Below are 25056 nucleotides of genomic sequence, written 5' to 3' on the forward strand. Positions count from 1 at the left end.
TGTCCCCCTCTTTGAGGATAAGCCGTTGTGCCCCACGTTTTGCATCAGTATAACGCTTCATTTGAGATTGCTTAAGAACAACTCGCTTGCGAACATCCGTTGGCTGGAGCGTGCTTGCAGGGGAATGAAGGGCAACGTTCAGTTTTGTTCTCATCTTCCGCCCATGGAGTAATTCGAAGGGTGAAACACCCGTGGTAGCATGTGGGGTAGCACGATAAACTTGAAGAAACTCTGTAACAGTACGTTTCCATGGCTTAGATTGTACTATAGCCGACTGTACACAGTCCTTAAGAACTCTGTTAAAACGTTCTATAGCCCCGTTCGCGGCTGGATTATAGACAGCCGTGCGAACCGCCGCAATGCCTCTTTCTCGCAGAAAGGTGGTGAACGCATCCGACGTGAATTGGGGCCCGTTATCCGTAACCAACTCTACCGGGTAACCATGGCGACTGAAAATGCCATTGAGAAAGTCAATAACAACCCCTGTCGTCACAGACGATGTAAAGGCAACTTCTGGCCATTTGGAATAGTAATCAGTTAAGGTAATAGCGTACTTACAGTCCCAACCAGCAGTGTCAAACGGGCCAACAATGTCCATTCCCAGTTTACTCCATGGTGCATCTGGAAAAGGTACCGGTTGGAGGGGCGCGGTAACAGTGCGAGCAGATTTATCCAGCCTTTGACACAACTCGCACGAGGAGACCTGAGTCTGGATCATCTGATCCATTCCAGGGAACCAGTATAGTTCGCGTAAGCGCTGCTTCGTCCTCACGATTCCCTGGTGACTTTCGTGCGCTAGAGCAATGAATGTATGTCTCAATGACACTGGAACTATTAGACGGGTGTCCCTGAACACCACATTGTCCTTGACACTAAGTTCATTCCTCACATTGTAGTAGGGTTGAAGGTCGGCATGCACGGCTTTTACAGAAACAGGCCATCCTTTTTCGATTTGAGTGCATAAAGCGGTCAGTTCAGGACACGAGGCTGCAGCGGTTTCGAACTCGGATGGCGAAATCGCAGTCAGGGCAGTAGACAGTAAAGCGACCAGCTCTGGCTCATCATCAGAAGTAGAAGCAGAACCGAGAGGAAGAGGTAACCGCGACAGACAGTCAGCAACATGATTTGATGAGCCAGCCCGATACACAACGTCATAAGTGAAACACAGAAGGCGGGCTGACCACCGAGCAATGCGCATCCCGGCACGTCCAGCTCCTCGCGTAGACAGCAGTGTTGTCAGCGCCTGGTGATCAGTGCGCAGCGTAAAACGTCTGCCCCAGAGGTATGTGCGCCATTTCTCGACGGCCCAAACACACGCTAAAGCCTCTTTCTCCACAGTTGAATAACGCCGTTCGGCTGAGGTTAAGGTTCGGGACGCAAATGCCACGGTACGTTCACTGTGATCTGGGTACACCTGCGATAATATCGCTCCCAGACCATGATCTGATGCATCAGTGGACACAATGATTGGCATTTCTGGGTTAAATAGGGCAAGCGCTGCACTGTCCACTAAGCATTTCTTAACATCCATAAAGCTTTGTTGGGCATCATCAGTCCATTCAAATTCAGAATCCTGGCGGAGGCATGCACGCAACGGCTCAACGAGAGTGGCATAATTAGGTATAAACTTATTATACCAGGACAACATTCCCAGAAGGGAGCGCAAGCTGGTGACATCAGTTGGAGCTGGGGCCTGCGTTATCGCGTGCAGATGATCTTCATCAGGTTGGCTACCGTTTCCATTCACCATGTGTCCAAGAAAGCGCAAGCAGGACTGACGGAAATTACACTTTTTCTCATTCATTCGTAGACCAGCCTCGCTTAGACGTTTGAGGACAGCATCCAAAGCAACGTCATGGTCTTGCTGTGTACGTCCGAAACAGATGATGTCATCCAAGTAATTCTGTACATTGGGAACGTCTTTGAGTATTATTGACATCATTTTCTGGAATGCGGCCGGAGCCGATGCGAGACCATACGGAACACGGCAAAAACGAAACAGCCCGTCATGCGTTATAAACGCTGTGAGGTCACGGCTATCTGGATGGAGCGGAACCTGGTGGCAAGCGTTTTCCAGATCAATGGTAGAAAAAACAGTTGCACCTGACAAGGCAGCTAAAGTCTCATCCATGTGTGGCAGAGGGTAAGCATCCACTATAATAGCCTTATTAGGCTCCCGCAAATCAACACACATTCTGATTCCTCCTGTCTTTTTTTGTACTACAACAATCGGTGAGATCCACGATGAAGCATCAATTTTCTCTATTACACCTGCGCTGAGAAGGCGGTTCAGTTCATCAGACACAGCAGCGCGTACTGATAAAGGAAGACGTCGCAGTTTTTGTCGCACAGGTACAGCAGAGTGTAAAACTTTCACTTTATGCATGAACCCTTTCACACAACCTGTCGCAGGTGCAGAAGAGGAAAGCTGCATCACTGGTGTCAGAGGAAGAGAAGCAGGTAAGTCGGCGGCACGTGCAGAAGTGATGGTATTCCCTTCTATGCAAAGGCGTAGAGCAGATATCAAGTCCATCCCCATTAGAGCAGTTCCTGATTCCACAATAAAGAAGGTAGCAGAGCATTCTACATTGTCTTTAATAACAGTGGCTGGCAGACAGCCGAGCACATTAATAGGCGAGCGCGAGTATGTAACAAGTTGCGCTGTCGATGGCTGCAATTGTGTACCTTTGAAGCTTTTTTCATACACAGATCGAGGCAGAACTGAGACTGAAGCGCCAGTATCCACGATCAGTTCCACGTTTGCAAAGGACGTAGGCGTCTGGATGCCCACAGCACACTGGATTTTATTCTGCATGCTGGATCCTTGAATTAACAGTAACGTGTACTCGGGTAACTCAACTTCTCTAACTGTGTGCGTAGGAGCCGAACGACACACGCGTGCAAAGTGTCCCTCTTTGTTACAGTTTTTGCATATTGCTCTTGTAGCCGGGCACTCTCTCGCATTAGCCAAGTGTCCACTAGAACCACAACGAAAACATGCTCGTGTATGCGCAGCAGGTGCAGAAGATTTTGGAAAGGTATTTGCAGTGAACGTGGCTCTTTGTTGTTTGCGCTGAACGGCATTTTGTTGAACTTGGACAGCTTGCACAGGAAAACTCCGTTCCCCGATGGCCTTTGCTTGTTCCGATGCGGACTCGACTTGGGTCGCAGTTGTAATAGCTTCTGCCAATGTAAGGTCAGGTCTTAAGAGCAGTCTCTCGCGAATTCGAGGATCCGACACATGCTCAATGAGTTGATCTCGAATCATGTCATTTGTATTAGGAAAATCACAAGTTGCAGCTAACTGTCGCAGTGCAGCAATATAATTCACTATAGACTCGTGAGCACCTTGCACTCGTTTCCGGAAATTATGACGTTCTACCACAACATTTATGGCAGGGGTGAAATGTGTACTCAACGCAGTGATAGCAGACTCCAGTGTATCTCCAGTCTCTGGTAAAGTATAAAAAATCCTTTGTCCTTCGGTTCCTAAGCAATGAAGCAGCAAGGCTCTTTTCCTTGCCTCTGGCCAAGCATCACCTGTAGCTCCCACGACGAGAAGATAGTTGCGGAACATCCTGGTCCACGTTGTGAATGGAATGCTGGGCTCACCCGGACAAGGCAGAAATAACTCTGGAAACGGAGCGTTCAGTGCAGCCATCGTCACGTAATATAGATGCAGACCACCTCGTCGCCAATTTGTTATATTGTTGCTTAACTTCACAAAACAAGAAATGATGCGATGGCACAAGAATTCTTAGATGCTCACTCTCTTTAATCCAGATCGAACTCACATGAACATCTCACATTCTCTCTGGTATCTATACTTATCAAGTGCCCTACTCTATCTCCCTCTAGTGTTCAGTTCTTGTAATAACAGTTTATGTAGACACAACAAATTGCCTATTTAAACTATTTTCTATTAATACTGCCACCTTGCGATCGTCATAATAAATAGATGGTGAGTGAAGATCTGGCCCATTACCTGCATTTTATTGGGTTTATTGAAGATAAGTCAGACCATTTGCAAATGGTAAGAATATGCAACAAAGCGAATTATCATGTCTAGGCATGAGCCTGATCAAGAATTTGTGTACATTCTCAAATAGAAAGGGCTTTATATTTAAACGCATTTTCATGTAAAAAAAACAGTGACTTGTAACAGATGAACTCGATACACGGATCATCGTGACGACATGTTTTCAAAACATCCATCAAAGGTCTTTTATTTTAAAAGTTTTGTTGCTGCGCGTGCGCACTGCGCACATTACTGAATACAATCGAGTGACAGCTCATCCGATTTGAGTTTAGCAGACCACATACGAGGAACAGATGGGCGAAAGGTAGAAGAAACGGATTTAAAAATGGTATCAATAGGTAATGCATTAGTGTGTTTGTTGTCCTTTTGGAAATCATTTAATTGGCAACGTCGTCGATGCACATAAACGCGCTGGTTTGTTGATGCGACTGAACTGATGCCTTGCTCACGTGTAACGTAAATCAAATTTCAGTTGTTCGTATTTCCGAATATTAAGATCGTTGCATTGTGTGTTGTATAGTTGCATCTCTCACCTCTTTTAATACAAATCTACAGGTGAAGTGCTCTGTCTGTTGTTGGTCGCGATATTGTGGGGAGGCACGAACCCGTTTCTGAAAAAGGGTACGGAGGGCATTGAACAAGTTCAGAGAGGAAACAAGATCCTCCAATTTATGGCAGAGGTCAAATTCTTGTTCTCGAACTGTAAGGTGTGTGTTTTAATCGTTTTGGCATGTTAAAATGCTTTAAACGTTTGTTTAATCATGTTTTTTTTTCATAGTATCTTGTGCCTTTCATGTTGAACCAAAGTGGATCGTTGGTGTTCTACTTCACTCTTGCTTCGACCGGTAAGAAATGTATTTTTCATTGGGTATGGTAGCATACTACAATAGTTTCACTCTTGCTATATGTAGTATACACACATTACGTATCTGTACAAACGGGAAGCAACCGTGTATCCCAGAATGCAACACTGTTTGAATGGGTTTTGTTTTGCTTTCCATATTATTTAATGTAGTAGACTGTATACAGTATAGAGTAGCAAGTGTACAAAAATAAGGTTCAGACATATTTTCAGCACATCTTTGTGCACGCGTAGTTAGATATCACTTTCGGCCACTACTGTACATTAAACACCATTAGAGTTATTTATTCTATTATCTTGCTGTTTTTTGTAGATCTTTCTCTAGCTGTGCCCGTGGTGAACTCACTCACCTTTCTGTTCACACTGCTAATGGGCAAATGGCTGGGAGAAGAGTTTGGAGGTAAAAGTAAGTGTCCCGTGGGTTACCAACAGAAGGTACTTTTTCTATAATGTAGCTCCACCTGAGTTTTACTTGCTGTCATCGTGCAGGAGCTGTGCTGGGGATGTTACTCACCATGACTGGAGTGACTGTGTGTGTGCTGAGTTCTGTCTCTGAGACAGACATCAAAGAGCTGCGCAATACGAGTGACCACTAGAACAACAACTGCTGGACAAGATGAATGTAGAGACAGATGGACCTTGGCTTTGGACTTTGCTATGTTGTTTTGTCTCACACTGGCATCGTCTGTCAACTATGAAACAATATATGTGCTATTTTTATTGTTTTAAATATGTGCTGTGAACTTATGCCAAGATAAAGAAACTGTTTTAAAGGATTTTACATCTGTATTCAGTGAGTGTTTTGCACTTTATTCGCACCTGTTGAAAGAGTATAGTTTTGTACAGTGATATAAAAATGCCCATTTTAAGTGGATGTATTGAGGAAAGAAAATACATTTACATATTGTACTGTTACGTGAATTGTATAATTATTGAAGTACCGAATGTTAACTTAATTACTTTTATTTTAAATGTCCTTTACATTCAGAGGTCGTATTTTGCTGTAAGAAAATAAAGAGCAAAAACCTAAACGCTTAAGTTTCTCATTGAGTTTGTGCATGTGGTATAGGGTTGTTATTACTTTGCAGGTTACAACATCAGTTTATCACCATAATTACATGAAACTACGTCAACATCTGACTGTGGATTGGGAGGGGACGTCTTAATCCGTTGCATCATCTTCAGTCTGCAGAGGTTGTTGAGCGTACACGTCCAGCTCTTCCTCATGGAAACTACCAGCCTGACCAACACAAGGTGTTTTAAATGTAATGTTTTTATGTAATGGCTTAATATAACATATTAAGTTAAAACTCTATGATAATAATGCTTTTTTACTAATGGCATTGATCCCATATGGCAGTCAGTCAAAACAAACTGCCATATTGCGAAACAAAAAAACATCAATATAAAACAAAATACATCAGAAACAGCAAGCATCTCACCCTGTCATATTTTCTGGATGTATGTCCTTGCTGTGTCTCTCTGTTCTCATTGAGATGAGGTGATGGTGGATGTCCTTCAGGTGAATGCAGCTGCAATAAAGCAAATGAAGAGTTTGGTTCCAAAATGAGATAACGAAAAATCATGATTATTTTATAGTGCATTCCAATTAATATCAAGTTCATGATTGAGCCATTTGCTAAATTAGGTCATGATGTCATTCTTCAAATGTGTCTATCACGCACACTCACATGATTTATATTGGCTGTTTGAAATGCATCTCTTTCATGAAGCTCTTCCTCCACAGTTTCTGGGGCTCTCTGAAATTACAAGCATATCTGTTGGAGATGAAATGAGAGGATTGGTGAGGAAAGGAAATGACAGAAAAAGAAAGAAGTACCTGGTCAACTGGCATCTCTACAGCTGTGTTTTCATCTTCTGGAACCTCCTCAGCACCTCGAACCTCCTCCCTCATACTGTTATCAGAGGCTTTAAACACACTGGGCTCATCTACAAACATTTACATAAACACAGTTGCTTCATACGTGCATATACAGTATATGTAAACATACTTTTCCAAACACCTACACATGTTATACACTCAATTACAGTGCGTGTCAGTGTTTGAATGTAGGAGGTCACCTGTTGGAGCTCTGGGTATGTGTCTGGATGTGGGAGGGTGTCTGCGGACTCTCACAGGTCTGGCATAGAAAACAGAGTTTTCAACTTTATCCCCTTTCCTTGCTTTTCTTTTAACAGGATGAGGGGAGCTTTTTCTTTCTGCCTCATCTCCTGTGGACCTCACACGCCTACCCTCTCTCTGAACATAGAATATATTGTATTAAATAGATTAATCAGTACTAAGTCGCATGAAAAACACTGACACATTCTTTGAAATTAACATACCAATTGTACCTGAATATTTAGATTTTACCTCAGGTGACTCGAAGAGGGTGGAGTCACTGTGGCTGTCCTGAGGAAACATCTTCTTACCCTGAGTGACATCACAACAGAACATCTCCATTTCAGACCACAGGATATTAACTACCATATATTACAACTTACTTAAAAATGTTTATTTGTTTGTTTATTTGTCTGAGGCGCGGCCAGCACCAAATATGTTTTCTTATCGTGCTAAATTAGATTAAATTTGTACCCCCATTCTTCTCTGTAGCTCTCTGTCTCCTGCATAGTGTCTACAGTGAGAAAATAAGAGTTGGTTAACATTGGATAACTTAAATTTCTTTCATCAATATTGACTTGCTTTGGATGAATCTATTAAATATACAATCACCTATCTGCACTGCTGCCCATTGCTTTGTTCAGTAGAATCTCCACATAGGGAAGTTTCTTGAACTTCTCTGTTCCCACGGCAACGTAGCACTGCCCACTCTCCAGCTCCTCTGTGGAGGTCACTGTGGTTCCCTCCAAAGTACATAGCCTGAGAGGTTAAAGGTGAAATGTTATTGAGAAAGGCTGTTAAACAGCTCAGCTGCCCATTAGAAGGTCCTAAAAGATGCATAATGAATTGCTGTCCAAAATTTAGCAAACAAATACCTGCGCACAGCTCCTGTGCGAAGCATTGCTTTTTCAGAAATAAGCATCAGTATTTGCTCTAGATTCTTTTGCAAGTGGCGGGAAATGATGAGACGCATGGCAGGGCTGAGGATATCTCCATTCCTAAAAACACTACAGAGACAGATTGGACAAAAGACAGAGAAACACAAGGGAGAATGTGTTTGTGCACAAGTGTGGAAAAAGAGATTTGTTTGTACTGCTGTGTAGAGAAAGTTCTCACTGTATGATGCAGGGAAGAATGATGACCTTCCTCCATTTTGCAGAAACGTTAGGCCTTAGTGTTTTAGTCTGTGAAGGATTTATATATGATTTAATGTTATATACAGTATATGAACTATGTACTTTATTCGAATCGGTCATTGAATGGAAATCCCCTTATAATGTGAAATACACTGCGCATATTTGCAACAAATAGTTGACAACTTCAGTTGATCATACTGAGAGGATTGCATTAATACCTTTTTATTTGCATGTAAAGCTGTTTGCAAAAATACTAAATTGTGAATCAGCTATGGAAATGCATTGAAATAGCCTCCTGCAGTCCAATATTTTACACGTGTTTCCATATTGAAACATAACGTGGTTCATTGTAAAATAAAAAATCAAATGTATCCAAAAAGCTGTCCCATCTCTAGAGTTAAAAGAAAAAACAAAATTTTCTAGCAAATTAATGTTTTTTCTGAAGCAACTTGTAGTGTATTCAAGGTCATTTACATTTTAAACTCAGCTGACCTACAAGAAACCTATGACTACTTCCAGTGTACACCAAAGATGCTGTGAGTGTTGATGCTGAGTCAGTCCACTCTGTTCACAGGGCGTTTTATCAACAGCAGTTTTCTCAGATCTGTGAACAGCATTAAGGGGTCAGGCACCTAAACATGCCCTGACAAGCTCTCTGATAACATTAATGGCCTTCTATTGTTGGAAGGGACAATAACACATGCCCTTTTTTCCACTATGACACACTCACACAAAACCATAAATACACCTCGGCTAAGCATCCACAGCAACAAAACATGCAAACAAAACACAACACTTTGAAAATTTCTTGTATGATTTTTCATGCCTAGTAATAGCAAAATAAACTATTTAGACTGCTGCAAAAATTTGACCGATAGCTTCATAGCACAGATCCAACTTTTCAACAAAATAATTTTTTTTTAAAGTGTAATGAAATTGCAATGATGCACCTGTTCTGCAGGTCTGCACGTTGGAGATTTCTTCATTCCTGCATTCAGATAACTATTAGTAAAACATGAAAAGAAAAACAACATGTTGAATTGCTTTGGCTTTCGTAACAATAATAATGCAAAAGCAAAAAGATCAGAAAAATAATAATAAATAATCCTATAATATGAAACCTGCATACCAGGTGATCACAAATCAAAACTGATGTTTACAAAAACAATATTAAGTCAGATTAAACTGAAAGATGTCCATATGAACTACACGACTGTATAAATATGAGGGTAACTTACTTCAAACCTAAAACAAAGAAACATTAAACTACACAAAATAAAAATATGGCAATAAAAAAAACAATCATACTGTTTAATATAAATAGTCTGAAAATGCCATTTGCATTGCTTCTTTATTTGAGTACATCTTCGACATCTAGGATTGTTTTAATATTCCTAGTTCAGAAAACTTTTCAATGTGAAATTGGATAACGGTTGTTTTCATTTCTCATTTTAAGAACAAACAATATTATTGACATTATTGCTGATACAGTGGGAGAGAATGCATTAGATGATTTCCATCTAAATCACACTTACTCCAGTTTCTTAAACCGCTCAAACCCTGCGGCCACATACTGCGCGCCCTGTTGAATGTCAGTGAGATCAGAGATCCGGTGACCACAGCGTGGTGTGTAGAGCGTTCGAACAGCCAAAGGTGCTCCAATATTGAGAGTGATATCATTAAGCAACGCATCCATGTTGGAAATTTGCTTTTGATTTACAACAAATCTCCTTCCTGAAAGAGATCAACACATAAGAAATGAAACATGTGCTTTCTACGTGACAAATAATGTTGTGGAGATTTTTTTGTGTGAAAAAAACATAGTAACATATCCATGTGGCACAACACTGTACTATTATAGAATATCAACATGTCATGTGCAAGATAAAACAAACCATAAACAAAAATCACAGTTTCAGAACTTGCTCTGACCTGAAAAGAAAGGATCTCCATTCCTGTATACAATCACACGCTTGACTGGAGGCAGGTGGATATTCACACCTGTTGAGGCCATGACCCTAAACCAGTCACATTAACACACACCTGTAAAATCCACACTATAACTCACAGTAACCCATAAATTATTAAAGCAGAGAAAACACAGATTCAACTCTTTCCATCTCCACTTACTCATACGCACAACCTCACAAGCTGTTTCACTTACAACTCAGAGACACACTCATTTGCATATGTAAATCTACACACACTCACAAAAATACTTACAGAAGGAAGCTTATGTTCACCTGGAGGTCACCTGGATCAAAACTCTGGCTCAATTATTTCCAACTGTAGTGGTTAGGTTTTATAAATTATTCTAATGCTAAAGAACAGTATGTGTGTGAGAGCCAAATACCACTCAAACACCTCGCCCAGACTCTCTCACACACTGGTGTGTTTCCTGGTTGCCATGGAAGCATTACTAACTATAGTGGCTCTCTTTGTGGGGCAAACACAAGAGGGTTAGACAGAGGGCAACAGAAAATCCTTAATGTAAGAGATGATTTGATCAACATAATTTCCATTCTTGGAACCACAAAAAAGAAATTTGACTTTCTTAATTTAATAGTATTTTTAGTATTGTGTATGCACTTAAATGATGTGTCTGAGTGCATGTGTTATGGGGTTGTTAATGTCTTCTGAGAATTAAACCTCTTCGTCTGCTGACATCAAGAGAACAAAAACATCACACATCTAGAGCCACAGGGATATAAAAAATAAAAAGAAATAAAAAAAGTCCTCTGATTTATTCAGTTCTTGAAATAATACTTATTGACAACAGTTCTCTAAGGGTCATAGTCTTAACATTTCGGAACAGTTTGGTTTGATTCGTTTAAAAAAGAACTCCAGTAATTTTATCAGGAAGTTTGGTGGTTTATTAAATAGCTTTATGTCACAAAAAACATGCTTGTGCAATACTTTGTTGTATTTTGGAAATGTTACTGTACAAAATAAAAATGTTTTTAACCCGGACAGTTTCGTAACTGAAAATAAATATAAAATACAATTCACACACTTTGTGTGGCATAAACCTTTTTTACCTATTAGCAGGGAAATGAAATCCTCTCAGAGGAAAAACTTAACAGACTGGAAAAAATTAAAACATTAATCCACTTCAAGGTCCTGGATCAGTGAGAAACATCCATTCTCTGTCTAACGGTCAGATACTACAAAAGAGCAGAGCAGAAGATCAGCAGAGGCAGACACATGAATGAAAATACACACAATACAGTGAAAAGATGTAATAAAGTGTAATATTTGACTAATGTTCTCACTTTCTTTCTGCTACTAATAGCTTGCTGGATCCACAACAGCTCCATGGCCAAAGTGCTCTGCTGCTGTTTCAAAGATTCAGATGTGTGTTCTGTGTCTTTCAAGGCAAAATGCAAATGCGGTTCTGCCGGAAAAGCACAAACACACAGTCAAACAAGTCACCTATCATGGTTATTTTTCAAAAGAGTCTTTAAATATCCCTTATTAAATTCTCTTCCCAACAGACCTTTCTGAAGAAGGCTAACATCTGGATTCATAGAACTCCAAAGAGTTGTAGAATCTTCCACAAGATTAGGTATGACCACACTCTCTGCATCAAGAGGTGAACAACTGTCTCTGTCTGATGTTTCAGGAGCTTCGTCTCTCTCCGGTACAAGGACTTCAGATATTGGGGCAGGTGTTTTACGGTCCAAATTGTCTATGTTTTGTTCAGTAGTCGAATCATCCACATAGTCATGGGACTGATTCTTGGAGCGTCCATACTGCAGTAACAAACTTTCCTAAAGGGTTCAATAATATCATTATTATAATACATGTTATATAAAACAGAAGTACGTCATACTCATTGTTGATTCACACCCTAGTGTTGGACATTTTCATAATCAAACGAATAAAAAAACGATTTAAGATTAACAAAAGTGTTATTTAGCTAAAAAAAATATAGGAGTAAGAAATAAAAGTTATGTAAAACATTTAGGTAACTGACATGGAAGCTCACAGTGTCAGTGAAGTGAGGTTTAGATATGATTTTGCCTTTCCAGTGCAGATGATCCAAACCTCCATCAATTTCACGAACAATATCCTCAAACTGGCTCCGAGCCGAGTCCAGATCTTTCCTCATTAAATAACCACGGCAATAAGCCTGGGGACGATAGAGAAAACACTTCCTTGTCTCTTTATTATACTATAGGCAGAAAACACTATTTTGTATAGATAGATAGATAGATAGATAGATAGATAGATAGATAGATAGATAGATAGATAGATAGATAGATAGATAGATAGATAGATAGATAGATAGATAGATAGATAGATAGATAGATAGATAGATAGATAGATAGATAGATAGATAGATAGATAGATAGATAGATAGATAGATAGATAGGGTAATGCGAACATTTAGCTTTAACACGAAGAAGCTCTTCTAAAACACTTTCAAATAAACATTGACCGTGTAAACAAACGGTCAATGTACAAGTTACTAATAATAAAGACAGCAAAACAAATAACTTATTTCTTCCACATTTAATCAAAATACAAACAAAACACATAAAACAAATCTAACTTATCCTAATAACAACAGAAATACCTGAAATTGAGCTAATTTCAGACTCCACTCGAGCTCCATCATAGCTGTCTGTTTGTTTGAACGACAGCGCCGGTCTATTTCTTCCCGTGTAGACACACTGAATAATGACAAGAGTCCATAGCTCATCGGCGCCACCTGCTGTCATGGAAGATCTACTCCACTCATTTTTTGCATATTATTGATGGCTCAAACGTGTAAAAAAATCACATAACATTTGTATCACTAATAAATCAACACAAGAGGTGTTGCAGTTAGCAAAGAGAAACAAATACAAAACAGATCTAATGTATTTATTCTTTAGAAGTTTTTGGAAGTCCTGATGCCTTATTTTTACCTTCATTTAAGAAAACAGAGTATACATGCTACTCTCAAATCAGACCGCCCCCTAAATCCATCTCATATATATAACATTTAGAGGTAATGCGAAGTGACTGCATTATAAAAGATTACCATAAAATGTTTGCATCATTTGCTTTTCCTCAAATCTGCCCATGCATTGTTATGTTTTAGCACTGAAAAATAGAATGAGAGGAATGGTTTTAACAGGGAGAGTACTCATGTTTTACTACACTATTGACTTTGTAATGCTGTTTGGTTCTCTCTCACAACTTTTTGCAGTAGTTCTACAGACTACCAGAACCTCTCTGATCTATTCTGGATTGCGTTGCAGACAATGCTCTTTATCGATGTGCTTTATGGTAATAGAGACACTGCATTTCCCAAAGGTTTAAAAAAAACCTTCTTAAAACATGCTTTCCCTATCCATTTAAATGCATACAAAGTTTAAACAGTCAAATACTTTACATTTCTATCTGCGCCATCAAGAATAACAAACAACTTCAATCAGGTTGTTCCTTTATACACATTAAATAGCTTTTTCAAAAATAACTGGTTTACAGACAAGTTATATAACATTACTTTAAATAAATCTATTTCATTTACAAACATCTACAAAAAGATCCAGTTCCATCACGTGGGGAACCTGTACTGTAAAACAAACAATGTTATCGATACACTAAGAAGAGGCACTAAGAGTAATGGTCTCAAACAGCCCTGAGTAAGTTAATAGCTACTCCACAACTATTTACATAATTCCAAAACAAAAACAAAACAGATAAACGACGACAAAATAAAGCTTAATTGTCTAATTAGGTGATTTAAAGAAAATGTGAATTTTATCACGTCTGGTAATAAAGATCTAGGTTTTCCAAACATAAGTTAAAGAAACAATTCAACCAAAAATAAGCATTCTGTCCTCATTTACTCATCCTTATGTTGTTCCAAACCCATATGACTTTTTTGTCAAGTGTTATATAATTTACTAGCTGCCCTTTGCACTGTAAAATGAATGACCTAAGCTTTTTAGCTTCTAAAAGGGTGCAAACACAACAAAACGTTGTTCACTTTGTAGTGATTATTTTTCCATTTTTGATGATGACCTCTGTAGCAGTCATTTAATAGGACACAAAAAAACTAACATGTATTCCACAGAGGAAAGGAAATCATGTGCATTTATGAATTGTAGTTAATGAATGAAACCAGCTTAAGCAAATCTTAACTAAACCATAAATGTCCAAATAAATATTAGAAAGGCTTTCACAGCAATATAAAAGTCATTTAGCTGCTTGGGTCTGAATTATATAAAATAGCTTAAATTGTATTTAAATGCTATGATCAGGGCATTCAGATGGAGAATGTGCTTTGATACCATTGATCCTCATGCGATAAAGCATTTCACTATGATGCCGCTCATTTCAGCTCCTGCAGTTGAATTGTAGCCATGGCAACCGGGGCTTTGGTCTGCACAGTGATTTGATGGTCAGCTGGGATTGGTTTATCACTCCACTTCACTGGATGTCTTGGGCAAATCTTGATTTTCTGCCAGGTGAAGTTTCTGTCTGGATAAACTGCATTAAGGAGATATGCACTGTACTGCTAATGCATTTCAAATGCATAGGCATGACTCTAACCATCTACAAAGGACTTTTACGGAAAGTCAAAACGCTGACTCCAGATCGGCTTGTCATTATACCTATAATCCATGTATCCATTAGGCCTCCATTAGAACACAACTGATATGAAAATTGCTCTGATGTTTTGAAGTGTTTGGGTGAAAAGCGTTGAGAGTTCTGTTTGGATAAACAGAACTTGCTGGATGTAACACTTTACCGTTAATACTTGAAAAAGGTCAGAAGATTGAAACTCATTAAACATTGCATTTAACAAACACTTAAATATAATTATAACTTCATTGACTTCTTTCAATAGATCTAATATTTGGTCACTACTGTCCCAGGAACATATGTTACAATTACGAAACATCGTTAAGGTAAAAAGACATCACATCTAAATATGTATAATTCACAGTGCGGTAAAGGATACATTGAGCTGCTCAATTCTTCCAGCTAAAGGGAGGATAAAAATAGAGATGCTTTCAAACAATCAATACCATGCAAGTGATTTGAAAAAGCATAACATTAAAGGCCATTGCACATTGAGTCTGAAATTTGTGTCAGAAATGTCCGCACATTAAAAAATAAAAACGACCTCACATTTACACACTGCCTGCGATATTTTCGTCCGTCATAAAAAATTTCGGACTGGGTATGTTTTTCTTTGTTTTTGCATCCGTAACAAGCGTTTTGAGAGGAGATACAAACATGCACGGTATGTGGAAAATACTGCGTTTTTTTAACCTTAATTTGTTTATGCAGATGGCATTACATATAAAACAAACATTAATATTTGATTTTAGCCGTGTCATATGACCCCTTTCAAATTCTTAATTTTTTTATATTCTGCATGTTGCCTGTATGTTGACAAACAAGATGTGTTTGAAAAATCACTCTCTCATATGGTGTAATGGCAATAACCCATTCAATGGATATATGAATACAGCTGCGTTGTGCTGGGATCACTAGCACATACCATTGCGCTGACAGCTAGAAGGGAAATACTATCAATAATAACTGTCCAGCCTTTCACAGGCTGATGAAGGAATTCGGTCAGATAGCAATGCTCCGTTTTGTTGATCATGAGACTCAGCCAAAGGCCTGTACTCTGATACAGGGTATTATTGTGCACGACCCGGTCTTTCAGCATGTTAATGTGTGAGTCCTTGAATGAAGGCAAACACTTGTACTTGTGTTCCATTTCCATCAAAACTGATCATCAGTGGTATGGTATGGAACAAAATGTGTGTAGTTTAATTTTACTATAATGACAAAAGAATCAGAGTATGTAAAATCCTATACATTCTAAATGATTTTCTAACTAGAGTTAGTGTCCCAGGATGTTTGTAAGTATCTTACATTTGAAAGCAGATGTTCTAGATTGCGGTCTGAAGCAGTCTTCCTTTGATCCTCAGAGAGCTCCTCCACATGGCTGTCCAGACTGAAGTGAAGTCGGGCCAGACGTTCCTGCATCTCCCTCACATGCTCTAACTGCTCAAAGGAGCACACCTTACCTACACACACACACACACACAGAGGCATTAAGAATAAACCACACGGATTAGTCATGTCCATGGCATAATAAGTGTGGCGTTACGTGGCATAGCTGAAGCCCTGTAACACCTGATATCATGCACCTGATATCATATTGCATCACAACATGAAAATAGAAACAAAAGATTTTTAAGCATGTTATTATCTGCTTCCGAATCTTATTGTTACTTTAAAACATCTTTGCATTATCTTACAACAGACTGCAATACAATTTTAATCACAGCCTGTAGTTTGAATAGGTTATACATGCATATAATGTCAGTGTGAGTGCATTATACAGTACCAAAAGCTTGCAGTTTTCCGGAATGAAAGTCATTAAGCAGGTTAAGGAGTCCTCCTTCCATTTCTCTCACATCAGAGACGTCCGTGAGGAATGAATGCTGGAGCGGTGAGGACGACTGGGACATACGACTGGGGCCAGCAGGCTGAGGAGCTCTGGGCTTCTCTCTGTGCGGTCTGCAATCAAAACCGCATTTAGATTCATGGTTTACTTTTTCCTTAAGATGTCCTGATGGGTTAATTTTTACTCTGTTAAGTGTTGTCTACTGAACATGTGAATTAGCTCATGAAGTTAATGTTACAGATCAACTGCGTTCTAGTTTTTAGAATCCCACAACACAAACCTTGTGTTTTGGGGGGGAAGCACGGGAACAGCGAGAGCTTCTATAGATGGACCCATTGCCCCCACCGATCTCTTGTACTTGCCCCTGGGTTTGGGGGAGGGTGGCTGTGGAAGACCCAGCGAGAATGTGGCGCTCTTACTCCCCTGGAGAACCGACAGTTTCCGTGGGTTGATTGGTGGAGGTGGGGGCTGGGGAAGGGACACTTTGGGGCTTCTTTTCTTCCTCTTGTCCTCCATGAGGGCAGTGGCACTTTTAAGGAGACAGAGACAAGAGATCAAACTCAGCTATTGAGAAAACAATACAACATGATTGTGCACTAAAATGTTTCCTGGCCTTGGGTTATGTTTTCTTTTTAAGGCAATGCTAAACATTTACAGGTTAGGCAGAAATGAATGTCTAACCTCAGGATGCCAACTGTACTAACATTTTTTTAATAGATCAGTGATTCTCTCTCTGTGACTCTAGGGTGCATGGTGTCTGGGTTTTCTTTTAATATTGGAAAATTGGATAATAAATGACAGTCAGTACTTCACAAGCTGCTATATCAGATTGATGAGGAAAAAATATAATATCTATATCTCTGAATGCGTTGCAATGATGCACCGGGCAAGTAAATTATAACATGCAAAACGTATAAATATATTACTATATAGCCCATACTTTACAATGCATATCACATATGATTAGTTGTCTATTCGGTAATCATTCTTTATTACAGCAATTCATGAAAATTCAATCTGAATAAGCGCACTGGTCAAATATGACGCTCTTTAACACTGATATGAAGAATCAGGCCACATATGATATGTATGTATATGCATGTATAGTAAACCCGAACATATGCTCTCAATATATTTCGGTATTCTATGCGACACTCGTATTGCATTCGTTTTCTTTTTTGGCATAGTTTAATAAAACCTTTGAATGAGCCACTTTTTATTGTCGAAGGGGTGTAATATTGAAACTGACGGGATTTGCATTAGGACATTACCTCATGCGGCATCCGTGCGCTAACGTTACCATCTTAAATGTGAAGAAAATTATTTACTTACCGGCTGAATATGAGGCTTTCCGACGCAAGTTTATGACGCCCGTGTTGGCTTATCCATTCCAATAAAACGTTTCCGCCGTGTGCTTTTTAAAAGCAATTTCAGGTGCGTGTTGTTGCCAGCTTGAGCTGCTACTTCCCCTCCGCGAATCTGTCACTCGTACTATGGCGAAGCTTGCTTATTAATATTTAAAAGACAAGCTTTCGCCATTGGAAAGCAGCGGCAAAAGATCTAATAAATATTTATGTCCCAGGGCGTAGCAATAGCAACGTACTGAATATTCAGCTAAACCCTCAGCATAGTAAGATTCGTAGTTTCGCTGGTAGATGCGGTCACAATAAAAAGATCGCCGGAGATCATAGACCTCCCGTTTAACGACACAGTGACGATATAATATAAAATCAAATAAATATAAAAATGAATCACAGAGCTGTTTTTTTTTCAAACAATGCCATACAGAAAAGACAATTTTACCAGAAAGACGCCAGTCTTCCTTTATATCTACCTAATTGTGTAGAACATTGACCCACGTGTTGCCATTCAGAAAAAAATTCCGCCATCTAGAGGAGGATACATGAAAGCAACGGACTAAATAATGAACAACAATAGAATAAAAAAGCGCTTGAAAAATTAATTTGTCAATTGGCATTATATTTAAATAAAAAAATGATTATCTTAGATACCTTTAATAGATAAGGTGGTGCATAATAAAAACCCATCAAACAAAGAAGTACAAAAATATGTTTCCTTTTTATTTCATGGCGGGTCAGAACAAATACAGAGAAAAATGCACTTGTAGAAAAAATAAACAGCTCTCATGCATGTTTTCTGCTAGTCTGTGATGATGGACAATAACTTATCCTCGTCTAACTGACTTTGTGATTGGAGGCACTGGCTGAATACGAATACGCCTTTCCCAGAACTATTCTGTCTCTGAGCAGTTTAAAAAAGGCATAATAATTACTGAATAATATTAGAGCTAATGATATCGTCTGATGCCATTTCTCTGAACACATCAGCGAATATAACTGGTAGAATATGATTGCACCCTCCAGGATTATAAGAATGTTTAATATTCGAAGTGGTTTGTTGAAGAAAAACTGTCAAAAGAAAAAGAAATGAGGGGAAAGGGGGTTATTACCGTAACATTTACCAAATATACCTGACTTTTAATTATGTTTCAAAACAAATTTAATACATTTGAGGTGTCGTCAAATTTCTCCAGCAATAGTTTAAAAAGCACTTTGTGTTTCACACTTCAAAAACAGTTTATACTTACATAGAAACGATAATGTGAGACATCTGAGGGAACTGCTACATTATAATGGCCCATGGCCTTATAAACATTTTTATTGTGTTTGACCAAAACTCCATGTGGCCACATGTACTCTTCTGTCCATCTGTAGAAAGCAGAGAGAGAATAAGCACAGAAGCATAATTTAACATCAAGATAAATAATAATATGAATATAATATTAAATATCTGATCACAATGAATAAAGAACAGCCTTTTCTAAACAGACTTTAGGGGCTGTTTCCACCGAGGCGTTTATGCTGTGTTTTTTCAATTGTTTTCAACGGAAACACACACTTGAAAAAAAAGCCATCGGTTGACTTTTTTCCCCCACGCTTAACGCTGGTGCTATGCGTTTTCCCCACGATCAGTGCCAGCATTCGACCGGGTGCCCAGAGTTGAAAAATGCCCAACTTTGGGCAGAACGCTGTGCCTGCAGTGGGCGTTTTTAGCCGAGCTCCTGCCATTTTCAGCCGCGTAAATGCGTCTTGAGACCACTAAAATGTAAACTTTTAGTTTAAACAATACACATCTAACAAAGTTAGATTCATCTGGACTATTTTAAACCTTCTGCAAGAGAAGCAAAATAATCATGTCTGAACAGTATCACTGGTTTTCTAATTCACTTGATGTATTAATAAACCTGTTATAAAAGGCCACACCTGAGCTAAAACAAATGTTTAAACGTGTTAAAACATGCAACACATAGCAGACATTACATTAACGATAAGTGCACATCAAACTAAGAACTAAAAAGACAAATGTTTTATCAAACTTAAGCAAATAAAAAAACTATCATTGTGCATCTGTTGTACGCACAGCATTGTTTATCGTTCACTTATTTAAGCAATAAATAAATACATGCAGGGATTTCTCTGATTTGTTTGATTCTTTGCAGAGACAATCCAGCTAGCACATATACATCTGTAAGACGTCTGCTAAAGATCTAGAAAACTCCTCTTGTGTAAAAACATCTGCTAAACAAATTAAAACAAGCAATTTTACATCTTTTCTAAATGATAAACATCTTCTGGATGTCTAAACGAGCAGACGTCTCCCAGATGTTCGTGTGCTATCAGGGTATGCACTTAAAATACTTTAGTATGACCCCCGGGAGGACACTTACATATGCTGAAGTACATTGGAGCAGAGGGAGGGGTCCACCTTCTGCCAGCAACCCAGGTGAGCTGCAGCTTTGTGAAGCAGGTCACAATATCGTGGAGGAAGAAGGTGCCTCATAAGTATAACTGAAGTACTGACAGATACAAGTATAAACAGCTCACAGGACCAGCGTTTGTCCACATACTGTGTGCTCTAGAAAAGGCAAAAAATAGGTCGAGTAAATAAACATGAATATAAAAAGATTCCACGGTACCTCACAAATCTGGAATGTTCTTCAGAGTTCACAGACATGGGCAGTGCACAATACATTTGTAATATTTCATTGTGTGCAGATTGTGTTTAGATATGTATTGAGGTCCATCTAACAACAGACACGCTGTCGTAAATTTACATAAACTATATCCATAGCTAGTTCATCTGAACTGGCATGATAGAAAAAACAAAGCTTTGCATTACAGACAGACAGCAGGAGTTTATTTTTAAAGATATATTTGCATGGGTGTGTGATCAGGGCTGTCAAAAGATCATTCATGTAACCAATGGAATATGAATAAAACAATTACAGATTTTTTTGACATAAGTTATTCTGTTCAAAAACCTCAAAACATTTCAAAACAAAGTCGCATAGCAAGTTGCATACTAAGGCCACCTTGTCAATACTCTCACCTTGACGAACCAAACAGGTACGAAAGCTACATAGTAGGCGCTGAGCATGGAGCTAACCAAAACCTCCTTCATCCTCCAGTTGAAGTCCATTTTCAGGTACTCAACTTCTTTGCGGATAAGGTCAGGTGATAGGCAGCATGCGTGGGTGGGCATGGGCTGAACACTGTACAGCTGACTGGTGTGCTGTTTCCATGTTTCCTTAAGGACTGAGAGATAGTCCCGCCCCCCACGTTCCAGACCACCGGCCCCGCTGACATCTTTAGAACCCATGGCACCTAAAGGGGACATGGACCCAGCTCTCCGGAAATCGCAGCTGAGTTTGAAAAAGGGAATGTACATTCCAAACCTAAGGAGAAAAGATAGATGTGGTGCATATGAGCATTTGTTTGTGTGAGTTTGTATGCATCATTATAATATTATTGAAAAAGGTAGATAAACAAATGAAGAGTTTGGTTCCAAAATGAGATAACTCTGTTTTTAAAAATGGTCAAAAATCCATTGTGCTGTCCAATTAATATCAATCAAACTGGTTGGTTTGTTTTGATTTGAGCCATAATAACTACAAAAATAACGAACACAATAAAAACATGTTAACATATTAAAAAACATAAATTATTGTTATTTCATTTTGGAACCAAACTCTTCAAATATAAATTTAACTCTTCAAATATAAATAAGCAATTATGATATATTTTAAACTCTATAGTTTAAAGTCTCCCTGTTCTGATCTGTGAATATGAGCCCTTAAATGCATGTGATGTAAGTGCATGTATTATTACAATGTGATGTGTAGTGTAGTACTCACGGATAGCAGAGGAAAAGTAGGCTGAGTACAGAATATGTCTTGAAGAGATAAATTAGTGAACGACACAGACTCCACCCAGCAAGAGTCAAGACGGCAAAACGAGCCGTCACCAGGAAGACAGAATGCGGAAAGGATAACTTTCCACTTTGCGATGCCTTGGTCAGGATGATAGGAAAGAAACGGTAAAGAAACCAAGATATTAAATTGCACAACTAAGCAGCTTTCAAAATCAAAAAGCCATTGAAATGACAGGAAATAAAATATGAATAAAGAGCTAAGCACATACCTCTTTTACTATGGCAGCTATTAGCCTGCGTGCCAGCACGATAATGATGAACACCAACATATTGTAATCAATAAGGTGGAAGTTCTGTACAAACACAACATGCACACAGATGTCATTTCGGATGAATGCCACAAAGGTTTACAGAAAAAGCAATAGTCTGTTTTTCTTTTCTCTAACAAACCAGCAGTTATTAAGAAGGTTGTTAGATTTTAAAAGCCGTCACATGTGACTCACCAGAGAGGTGTGTGAAGGGGGGTGAGAGGGTGGGTACCACCACACGGTTTTGTAGATGTTGACATAATGCACGAACAGAGCTGTAAGATGGCACACGAACAGATGGAGCTCAAACAATACGTTCCGGTCCATGGAGAGTTCCGGAATTTTACTGTGCTTCAATGGCACCACTGTCTGAGTGGCCAAAGGAGGGCTGGAAATTCCCGTTCCTGATCCATTCCTGAAGATAGTTTGCTGTGTCACATTATCCTAAATAAAAAATCTAGCATTCACCACCTTTCACAACACACAATTTTCTCACCTGGTCCGTGACCTGACACTCGTCACAGGTGAGCTGGTGGAGTGGTTGCCATTGCCAACAGAACCCGTCTCACTGCTTAGTGGAGAACGACAGTATGTCGTTCTATTCGCTCCTCTTCTTCCTCCGGCCATTCCAGATCTACTCACCCCGTCTATCAGTGCCTTTGAATTTATAGTTGGTTAGAGTTTAGACACCTACACAAAGGACAAAAAAACAAGCAGATTAATGCTTATAATGGTTTTGTGCATTTTTCCTCGAATATAATGCTCGTTTTGCCGTCTTGACTCTTGCTGGGTGGAGTCTGTGTCGTTCACTAATTTATCTCTTCAAGACATATTCTGTACTCAGCCTACTTTTCCTCTGCTATCCGTGAGTACTACACTACACATCACATTGTAATAATACATGCATAAGATCCTCAAAGCCAAACCTCAAAAACACTAAGAATTAAGTAAAGAATTATGGCTAGATCTAAATCACTATACTGCCATGAAAGATGGTGATTTTATACAAAATCGGGACTATGATACATATCCATATCTGTTTGTAACCAGCAAAATCATCATTCCCTAATCTGTTAACTAATCCAGAACGCTGATTTTATTTAGAATCAATGGCAATTTAGGTACTGTAAATGGTACCATAGTAGACTTTTTTATGTGAGCAAGAAAACCAGTAATCCTAAAGAGTCTATTATTATCAAAAACAAACGTCAAGACTTGCTAAATACAAGGATATTTTGTTCACAAACTCCAGTCTAAATCCAATTTGTATCCAAATGCTACTTTCACTTGCGCCTTGACACACTAGTTCCTCTCTACTGTAAAACCTTTTATGGCAGTAGTGTCAAGACTGTGAGAAGACAGAGGTTTTGCTGTCAGAAACCTTAAAGACAGACGACCCACTGAATACACTCTTTGTACTTTATATTGTACTGTTGACCTGATATTTAACCTGCAGATGCCTAAAAAGCCCCTTGCAGGAGTGAACACAGATTAGATAGAATTTGTTTGCATAGAGTCTGTAAAATCAGATACTATCTGCATTCTATACTGTCAATAAAGGGCTCACTACATTATTAGATTTAAAACCACCAGTACACATAAACAACCATAACCATAATGTACGGCAGAGAAAATAATTGATTTACAATGAAGACTGACATGCAAGCAACACTACTTGGTTAAAAGTTGAATCTTGAAAGAATTGCCCATGGATGCATTACACACGCGCAATGTATGTTAATGCATTTGCCTTGCTTTCGACGTTCACTTTTTAGTCCCTTTAAGTTAACATTCAACCTGGATTAATACTGTCTGCACGCCCTGGGCTGTGTTGATCTGATGTTGATAGGTGTGGAAACTTGCGGAAGCGTTGCATTTAAACGTGTAGGTTTAAAGGCATACTGCTGCCGCTTTCCTTATGAAACCGAGCTGCTTTATAATACAACATGCAATGATCGGATTTGGTTGAGTCTTAACGCCCAGAGAAGTTAAAGCATGTTCAAATTTAGGAGTGCGGCCTAGTGCTCTTACATTTGCTCAAATGTCCAGAAATCAGAAAAAGGTCGCTTACCTCTTTGAACCGCGAGGTTTAGTCCAGATAAGGCGACCGTATGACTGACGTTGACATACACAAAATTTTTACCGAATTAATTACTTAGGGTCGTAAATGTTTTTGCTTTATTTCTGACAATACGATAAGGGCTCATTCTGTTGATGTTGTAGCGCATGCACGCACGCACGCACGCTCGGAGCTCGGAGGGAGGCGTGCGCTGTGCGCGCGTGCGTGTTGAACGCTGTGTGAGATCAAAGCTACACAGGCACAAACAGTACATTACACACAACAGTTTGGAGAAAGGTTAATGCTTACAATGGTTTTGTGCATTTTCCTCGAATATAATGATCCTTGCAGGACCATCAAAAACTTGAAGAAAAATATACATAATAATAAAATATTTACAATATAATAATCTTTTAAAAAAGCAGAATAAAAAGATTTGAATAAGATACAAATATATTAAACTTTTTCAAAAGATATATTATAATACAACAATACATATATATATATATATATATATATATATATATATATATATATTATACATATGAAGAGTTTGGTTCCAAAAATGAGATATCTATTTTTTTATTATGTTATCATGTTTTTATTGTGTTTTATTGTGTTAGTAGCTGTATTAACTGAGTTATTATTACTTAAATCAAAACAAACCAACGGCAGTTTTATATTAATTAGAATGCACAATAAAAAACATGATTTTTTGACTAATTTAAAAACGGAGTTATCTCATTTTGGAACCAAACTCTTCATATATTGTGACGTACGTTATTTCTAAATAACGTTATTTCGTCACAATGATTATTTAATGGTTTTATATAACTCGTTCATTCATATGTTCTATTTTTTATCAAAACA

At 38.7% G+C, this 25056-nt stretch overlaps 5 protein-coding genes across 6 annotated transcripts; 1 reads left to right on the forward strand and 4 right to left on the reverse strand.

The window, feature by feature from the left end:
- Positions 1-4249: 4249 nt before the first annotated feature.
- tmem234 (transmembrane protein 234) lies at positions 4250-5929 on the forward strand. Its single transcript, XM_079472487.1, has 5 exons — positions 4250-4377; positions 4595-4746; positions 4818-4884; positions 5215-5307; positions 5391-5929. Exons 1-5 carry the CDS (start codon positions 4365-4367, stop codon positions 5495-5497), a joined length of 432 nt encoding a protein of 143 aa, XP_079328613.1. The 5' UTR covers positions 4250-4364; the 3' UTR covers positions 5498-5929.
- Positions 5693-10552, reverse strand: dcdc2b (doublecortin domain containing 2B). Its single transcript, XM_079472479.1, has 14 exons — positions 10383-10552; positions 10092-10177; positions 9695-9893; positions 9110-9161; positions 8140-8207; positions 7899-8030; positions 7636-7782; positions 7498-7537; positions 7276-7335; positions 6984-7161; positions 6742-6851; positions 6593-6661; positions 6344-6433; positions 5693-6141 (listed from the first exon to the last, which is right to left on the reverse strand). The coding sequence occupies exons 2-14, from the start codon at positions 10171-10173 to the stop codon at positions 6064-6066; spliced, it is 1305 nt and encodes a 434-aa protein (XP_079328605.1). The 5' UTR covers positions 10174-10177; positions 10383-10552; the 3' UTR covers positions 5693-6063.
- iqcc (IQ motif containing C) lies at positions 10383-12849 on the reverse strand. Of its 2 annotated transcripts, none has more exons than XM_079472484.1 (5): positions 12739-12824; positions 12136-12291; positions 11656-11929; positions 11432-11553; positions 10383-11323 (listed from the first exon to the last, which is right to left on the reverse strand). In XM_079472484.1, exons 1-5 carry the CDS (start codon positions 12778-12780, stop codon positions 11285-11287), a joined length of 633 nt encoding a protein of 210 aa, XP_079328610.1. In that variant the 5' UTR covers positions 12781-12824; the 3' UTR covers positions 10383-11284. The 2 variants fall into 2 exon arrangements, with proteins under 2 accessions (XP_079328610.1, XP_079328611.1); XM_079472485.1 differs by having other exon boundaries at positions 10600-11323; positions 12148-12291; positions 12739-12849.
- Positions 12739-18480, reverse strand: ccdc28b (coiled-coil domain containing 28B). Its single transcript, XM_079472483.1, has 6 exons — positions 17920-18480; positions 16868-17116; positions 16528-16700; positions 16050-16204; positions 15121-15143; positions 12739-14636 (listed from the first exon to the last, which is right to left on the reverse strand). Exons 2-6 carry the CDS (start codon positions 17101-17103, stop codon positions 14576-14578), a joined length of 648 nt encoding a protein of 215 aa, XP_079328609.1. The 5' UTR covers positions 17104-17116; positions 17920-18480; the 3' UTR covers positions 12739-14575.
- Positions 18481-18648: 168 nt separating this feature from the next.
- tmem39b (transmembrane protein 39B) lies at positions 18649-24433 on the reverse strand. Its single transcript, XM_079473292.1, has 9 exons — positions 24199-24433; positions 22624-22817; positions 22323-22542; positions 22089-22172; positions 21803-21957; positions 20998-21343; positions 20336-20523; positions 19196-19316; positions 18649-19016 (listed from the first exon to the last, which is right to left on the reverse strand). Exons 2-9 carry the CDS (start codon positions 22752-22754, stop codon positions 18783-18785), a joined length of 1479 nt encoding a protein of 492 aa, XP_079329418.1. The 5' UTR covers positions 22755-22817; positions 24199-24433; the 3' UTR covers positions 18649-18782.
- Between the last annotated feature and the right edge of the window lie 623 nt (positions 24434-25056).

The sequence above is a fragment of the Barbatula barbatula genome (genome assembly GCF_947034865.1).
Source record: "Barbatula barbatula genome assembly, chromosome: 14".
NCBI lineage: Eukaryota > Metazoa > Chordata > Actinopteri > Cypriniformes > Nemacheilidae > Barbatula > Barbatula barbatula.